The 7,957-nt window shown below is 42.5% G+C and overlaps 1 protein-coding gene across 1 annotated transcript in view; it reads right to left on the bottom strand.

The window, feature by feature from the left end:
• Window positions 1-314: 314 nt before the first annotated feature.
• Window positions 315-7,957, bottom strand: part of cdh5 (cadherin 5) — a 59,968-nt gene continuing 52,325 nt past the window's right edge. Inside the window, 3 exon segments of the mRNA XM_034216505.1 lie at window positions 315-1,758; window positions 1,760-1,856; window positions 4,325-4,457. Coding sequence (XP_034072396.1) covers window positions 1,465-1,758; window positions 1,760-1,856; window positions 4,325-4,457 — 524 coding nt within the window. The 3' untranslated portion in view covers window positions 315-1,464.

Here is a 7,957-nt window from a genome sequence, read left to right as displayed (position 1 = left end):
TGCATGTGTGTTCGTGTGTGTGTGTGTGTGTGTGTGTGTGTGTGTGTGTGTGTGTGTGTTTTATCTGATCCGGATGGTTACTAATTCCTTTTCTTTATGGCGATCATTTTTGACCGGGAACACCATGGTGTTACAAAGTTGACTAAATCATCCGCAATTCAATGAAAGTGGTAATCAGCAATTGTATATGTTCAAATGTCTACTGTGAAGGATATCGTGAAGCCTTAATGCAATCGAATGTAAAACAAAAAAGTGATGATTGATGAAAGTAGTAAATCGGTCAGATTTGACCCGAACACAACAGGAGGGTTAAGTGAAGACTGCGTGGTTTTAATGCAGAGTTTTTTGGTAAAAATAAGTCATGTGTCCATTTTAAGTTGTCCAAATGTAGAGAGAAATATGCATCATTGGTATATGTAGATAGATAAAGGTGCATAGAAGGAACTCATTTAAAAACAGACCAGAACATTTACCTGCAATCCAGTCAAAAAGGAATGCAAAATGGTTATGCACAAAGGAACTAAGACATTAATCAAATGCGAAATGACAACAAATAATTGGTATAACTGAGAAATAAATCTCCGGCCAGCAGTGACCTGATTAACCCGTCAATTATCCAACGTTAACTCGCTCTGTAGCTTCATCCGAATAGACTAGGGTCTTCCCAGGTGGAATAAAAGGGTTATGGTGCAGAAACTTCACAACACAATAAAAAAAACATTATCCTCCTCAGGGTGTAACTCTCACGCTGTCACCATCAATCAATCCTCCTGCACACGTGTGAAGCAGTTACTTCTCACTTTCTCTCATGGCTGTGATCTCTTTGAAGGAGGAGGCAAATGTCAAACTCGAAGAAGAAGAAAGAGATCTCCAAAAAAACAAAGAAATTGAAGCTCTCGTACAGCGTCAAAGCCTGCTTCTATTAGTGTGTGAATGTGTGTGTCCTTGCATGCTTTTGGCTATAGAGTGGTGCAGGAATGTGTCCTTAAAGCAGGGAATGAGTCAGCATTTTACCACTTCCTGTTGCCTCATCTCGAAGTCAATGTTTTTGTTTTACTTGTTTTTGGTTCGAAGCCAGAAATTAGGTCTAAATAAGACTACTAAACGTTATCAAGCTGAATATTAGCCACCTTTAGCTTAGTATTTAGTTAGTGTTGACGTGAAGTAATTTGACCGTGCTGTAGCTAGCGTACGTTAGCTTCTTGTTAGCTTCTTGTTAGCTTCTTGTTCGCTGTTTACCTCTGGAGATTGCATTTACGCTTAAAAATCTTGGTCTCAAAACGTGGCGATATCCTGCTGAACACAACGTGAATGGGTTTATATTTCCAAATCTCATAAACAAATCTGATTGCGCTTAGTAGATGGAGCTCCCTTGCGATGTTAACTTAAAAAAATATGTCATCCCTGCACCACTCGTTTCGTGTGTGCATTTTGGCATATTCTGATCCACTAGAAGGTCTCTATCTAGTATTGATGGTAGTATTCAGGTCCGTCCACGCCGTACAGCTCGGCGAGGGTCCTGAACCTCGGACCCCAGTCGTTCAGGAAGTCGTAATCCAGGTTGGATCCGGTGGAGGAAGTTCCCAAAGAGCTCAGGCTTTCGGCTAAAGACTCGGGACCCTCGTATCCGTAGACGTGCAGCGTGTCGTACGGAAAGCCATCTCTGTCGTGATCCGCCTCGTCTTTCTTCACCTCGATCATCACCGCCATGTCGCCCTTACACGCTGTGGGTGGAGCGAGGTGGTGGTGGGGGGGGTGCCTTCTGCACCATGGCATAGAGGGAGGGGTGCTGGTGGTCCGGGTGGCGGAGCAGGGAACCATCGTGACAGGCGGAAGAGAGGATCGAGACATCGTAGCTGAAAAGAGAGAGGAACCATTGTTAGAGAGGGGCCCATCGTGCTTTTTTGGGGGGGTTTTCCCTTTCCTGTAGTGTTTTATAGGTTTTAGTGCATGTAAATGGTCTGCAAAGGTTAAAATCCATGTGTTTCCCAGGGAGTTTCTCTCCCACACACTCCCCCCCTGTAATAATCCTTTATGCTGTATAATTGACCGCATGTCATGGAGTGTACTAAGGTATCCGTAGACCTTTCTATGAGACAACTTCGTAGCCATGCTACATACATACTTCTAGATGCAGGCTTACATACACATACTGCTCAGTATCACTCCACGCCACACCAGTAACATCCTGATAGCATTTGTGATAGAGGGTATTTGAGCATGTCTTCTCTCAGTGATTGAGATGTAAAATGTTTTTGTTTTTTTTCATGTAGTGTGTCTTGACACTTGTCTGTTGATGTTCCACATGGAGCTGCTGTGATGCAAGTCAAATTTCAGACTTGATCTGACCATTAAAGTATTATCATATCGTATTGTATTTGTTTACTTCTGTAACATAGTGACATCCCAACGTGTATGTGATGGCTGAGGCTAAGGGGCGGGACATCGCTAAGCGGTTGACCAATCACAACAGAGCCGGCCAGCTAACCAATCAGAGCAGACTGGGCTTGAGTTGTAGTCAAATTAACCATGTCTTGCCTGTTGGTAAACACATACTTTAGTCCTTAATATGACATTAAAAGCCAAATAATCAGTGAAAAATAGGGGAAAGTCCATACACTAAGATGATTGACTGCAGTATTCAATCTAATTTCACATAAGGAAGTGATATTTTATCATTTTAAAAACATACGTTATTCAGAAAGCATCCAACAGAGCACATATTTCATATTATAGGAGCATACATTTCAATAATAATTTATGCTGCTTGTCTTTTACACTTTTCTTGTGTCCACCACTTTGCCTTCATGTCCTTTGACAGCAAACAGTGCGACTACCCGATCCGCATCCCTACCCGATCCGCATCCCTACCCGATCCGCATCCCTACCCGATCCGCATCCCTACCCGATCCGCAGTGCGCATGTGCGAGATGGTCCGCCATATTGGACAACTCCGTACGGCAACCCAAATAGGAGACTTGACACAGACGGCTGCCCAATATGCATTGCGCATGCGCGAGTTTTAAACTTAAACGGATGCTCGAGATGGTTGATGTCGCCAGGGAAAAGAAAGTTTGGGGCTCTCTGCTGGAACTGCTACCCCCGCGACCCGACCACGGATAAGCGGAAGAAGATGGATGGATGGATGGATGCTCGAGAATTTTTTTTTGTATGTAATTTTATTTAATTTGAAATCAAATGAAAGACATTCACAGTTAATGTAATTAGATATAAATTATGAATGCCATACATATTGCATACATTCATAGCAGTGGCGGACTGGTCATCGGGACGAATCCCGATGGGCCGGTACTGAAGTAGGCCGGTCGGACGATGTGGGCCGGTCGGATAAGTCACTAGCACCCCCCCCCGTCGACAATTTACTAGCGGTATTTACTTGCAGTACCGAGGTGGGCCGGCGGTACCGAAGTGGACCGGTCGAGAGTCCCGGGCTGATTTTTAGTCCCAGTCCGCCCCTGATTCACAGTAAAAATGTCTTCAGTATGATAGCTGTCTAACATCACTGTAAATCCATTTCTCACTCGTTCTGACAATGTACTAAACCCAATAAAAGGACCCAATAAAAAGAGTTGTTAAATAATATTGAAGTCACGTTGTAATAACAATAACTCATCTCTCTTGGTTTTTTGAGTTTCCTTTTTCTGCTTTGCCAAACGCCACTGTGTCAAGTGTCCTATTTGACTTGCCATATGGAGTTGTCCAATATTGCGGACCATTTTGTACATGCGCAATGCAGATCGGGTAGTCACAAACAGTATGCTGGCGTTATTATGATGGTGTGTAGGGATTATGTGGTGTTAGTACTGTTTAAATATGGATAGGATTAGATTCAGATGAGATTCAACTTTAATCATTTATTTTTCGCAAACTGGGTCATCAAATTGACAGATTAAGCAAAATGATATAAATATTGCATATCAGAGAGGGTTAATATATGCGTTTGTGAAAATATATAAATAATAGCGCTAAATCAAATAAGAAGATTAATATAAAGAAGTATTTAAAAACCTATAATTACAATATTGATAACCATAAAATTCATAATAATACAATATTAATAATAATGATAATAATATCACAATTAAAAGAATATAACAATAAATAATAATACAATAATTCTAATATAATAATAATTTCAAATTAATTATATAATCATATAAGCAAAATATCAATATAAAAACATATCAAATTTAATGTAGAAAAAAATCACTTTATTGTTTTATTTCTAGATATATTTCTTATAATAATTACACAACAATAATAAAAGTGTTTTTTCTTATATATATTTTTTTTATTGACTTACCCATTAGTGTCCATCTCTCCTCCTCCCTCTTCATCGTAGGTGACGAGCTGCTCGTGAATCTCCCCGCTGTTCTTCATACTGACCAGAGAGTCCTTCTGGTAACGCTTCCTCATCACAAACAGGATCACTATGACTGGAAAACAGCAGACATTTTGTTTATTTAAAGGTCTCCTATTATACTGTTTTTCTTCACTTTATTATAGGTCTCAGATATATACAGAACATGTCTCTGATTGGCTGAAACACCAAACGGATCATTGCAGCATCCCATAATCCCCCCTGTTTCAGCCCTGTTTTAAAAGTGCTGATTCTCTGTCTGTTACTTTAAGGCCCTGACACAAACTGACACCAAAAACACGTCCCGACGGACCCGATTGTTGTGTCGCCTCACGTCTCTGCGTCTTGGCCAACAGTCACACTGGAACTCACCACAAAGACTTCAGCCGACGGCCAAGTAGCACGTACGAACTGCGCATGTGTGAGTGGCAATAACTCTCCTTACCAGCAGGCGGCGGTAGTGTGTATTTGTCATTCAAAAGAGAAAACAACCGGAAGACAGACTACGTGATAACTGAGAGAAGAAGAACAGACTGCGTGATATAAACAAACAACAAATAGCATGTGCATTCCATTTTCCCTCTACAGCGAGAAGCTCACGGGGCTTTCCCGAACCTGAGTCGAGAGCTGGAGTTAAATGAAATCTCAGATTTGCCTTCTTAATAGTTTGTTTGGGTCCCTCACTTCCGTTTCACTTCTCATGCACTGATTCGCTAGCTGAACAGCCAATCAGAGTGATTTATTTGGCCGACGGCCTCCCGATTCAACATGTCGAATCGGTGGTGGAAGGTGTCAGAACGGCCGAAAAGACACGACGGTGCGGGAAACACCAATCTGAGTAGGGCGACAGGACGCTCATCGACGGCCTGACATCTACCGACATCTATCGACGCCGAAAATCGGCCCGGTGTGTCCGGGCCTTTGGATGAAAATAAGGAGCCACTCCCCACGCCCCTCTGTGAGATGATTGGTTAAAAATAAGGAATGGTGCTCTAGGAGGAGTTGATGTAGAAGAGACATGAAGAAGAGGGGACACACATGTTGATGTAGAAGAGACATGAAGAAGAGGGGACACATGTTGATGAAGAAGAGACATGAAGAAGAGGGGACACATGTTGATGTAGAAGAGACATGAAGAAGAGGGGACACATGTTGATGTAGAAGAGACATGAAGAAGAGGGGACACATGTTGATGTAGAAGAGACATGAAGAAGAGGGGACACATGTTGATGTAGAAGAGACATGAAGAAGAGGGGACACATGTTGATGTAGAAGAGACATGAAGAAGAGGGGACACATGTTGATGTAGAAGAGACATGAAGAAGAGAGGACACATGTTGATGTAGAAGAGACATGAAGAAGAGGGGACACATGGTGATGTAGAAGAGACATGAAGAAGAGGGGACACATGTTGATGTAGAAGAGACATGAAGAAGAGGGGACACATGTTGATGTAGAAGAGACATGAAGAAGAGGATTTAGCACAATAGGTGAGCTTTAACACAAATTGTGAATCATTTGTATGTAGGTGTGTAAAAACCCAGTGATGCATGTTTAAGACATTCATAGCTATTGGTGCAAATTGAAGAAATCAACACTTCTACAGTATGAATTAGGCCAGGCAAACCTTAACAGCAAAAAGAATGGGGGCAAGACACAAAGTGAGGAAAGTGGAGCGCTAACGAGGAACTGAAGGTAGAAAACAGAGGGAGAAGGAAGCGAGGGGAAATTAGCAGTGGATGGTTGAAGGTGTTTGAGGCGTTCGCCTGGAGCATGAAAACTTTAGATGACTCAACCAGAGACAGAGAGAAAGAGAGGTGAGCATAACAAACAGGAAGAGGCAGTCAGAAAATACAAGTGCAGTTGAAAAAGATGAGAAGGAAAGGAAAGGGAAGGAGTGATGAAGAAATATGGATAAGAGTCTTAAGAAAGACTTTGTTTTTGTTGAAGCTGCAGGAATTGTTTGCCTCTCTTCCGTCATTAGCAAAAATAGAAGTAGACAAGAAGTCTGCAGAGGAAGAGACTCTGACGGGTCAACAGAGATCTGAACTGCTCACCTCCTGTTCCCCTCGCACAATCAACCCAAAATGTGACCTCTCTTAAACCCCAATCAAGTCAGTTTGTTCCTTAACCTAAAACCAAACTCTAAAACAAAGCAGGGTCAAATCTGAGAAGCAGTTTCGGTTTTGTAAAGGTATGTTGAATGAGGATGGTTTACAACTCTCGTGGCATGTGAGCACTATATGTGGGAAGAAGACGTTTAAAATAATTATAATTAGAAAGTCAGAAGCTAACCCTTAAACAACAGACTGACGTTCGGGAATTTAGTTTTATGATCGGATTCGTCACATAACGTGCACACCCTTGCCATTATACGCCCAGCAATCGTTCTCATAATAAAGAAAGTTGTACATGTTAAAAAGAAAGCAAAGGTCAAGGAACACAAAACACTTTGAGTTCTAGATTCTACGGGTAATATGAAGACGTGGTTTAAACAGTATCTTTGCATGTGTTGCATTTATTTAGTCTTAACTTGAAGCTCTCAGCGTGGGGTTCAGTGAACAACCCGGCACTGAACCCCACAAAAACCAAAGAGATCATCGTAGACTTCAGGAGGAATACTACGACCTCGCTCCCCTCGACATTAACGGCGAGTGTGTGGAGAGACACCTTCAAGTTCCTCGGCGTCCTCATCACCAACAACCTTTCCTGGAAGGACAACACCACAGCTGTCATCAAGAAGGCCCAGCAGCGTCTGCACTTCCTGAGGGTGCTCAGGAAGAACAACTTGGCCACTAAGCTGCTGGTGACCTTCTACCGCTTTACCATCGAGAGCCTACTGACATACTGCATCACAGTGTGGTACGCCAGCTGCACTGAAGCCGACAGGATCAGGCTCCAGAGAGTCGTAAAAGCAGCATAGAGGATCATCGGCTGCCCCCTCTCCTCCCTGATGGACATGTACACCTCCCGCTGCCTCAGAAGAGCCAACACCCCGGCTTTCACCTGTATTTGTTGTCTTATGTTGTGATGTTTTTTGTTTTGATGGCACCCTTGAAAGGGAGAAGCATTTATTTATCTCATTACATGCATTAAACGATTCTAGTCTACTCTAACTTCAAGACGATAAGAAATTGGAGTAAAACAGACGGAGAAAAGTTTTGCCTCTTCTTGCTTACTCCCTGAATTTCAGTGCCCATAGAGAGGAGGGAATGAGGACAAGGAAGCAGGAGAAAGGAAGACAAAAGAATGAAAGGAAACAAATAAGGACACTTTGGGAGGGAATGAGGAGCGATGATGAGGAGGAGAAGAAGGATGACATTAGATTAGGCCTGGAGCTCGGTCCCGATATGAACCACTTTCTCTCTCTGCGGACGGCAGCATTAGCCATGCCTTTTAGTCGAGGGTGAGCGGGACTAATTTAAGTTTGCCTGGGAAACCAACAGATTAATCTTTTACAACACATGCTCTGCAGTTTAATAAGCTTTGGAGATATCAGACTTAGAGACGGAGAAATTGTCTTTTTTCTCGCGTGTCAACCCCGACATCTTGTGAGAAAAAAGTGTGAATGGGGAG

The sequence above is a fragment of the Gymnodraco acuticeps genome, unplaced genomic scaffold (assembly GCF_902827175.1).
Source record: "Gymnodraco acuticeps unplaced genomic scaffold, fGymAcu1.1, whole genome shotgun sequence".
NCBI lineage: Eukaryota > Metazoa > Chordata > Actinopteri > Perciformes > Bathydraconidae > Gymnodraco > Gymnodraco acuticeps.
This window is presented reverse-complemented; position numbering and strand designations above follow the sequence as displayed.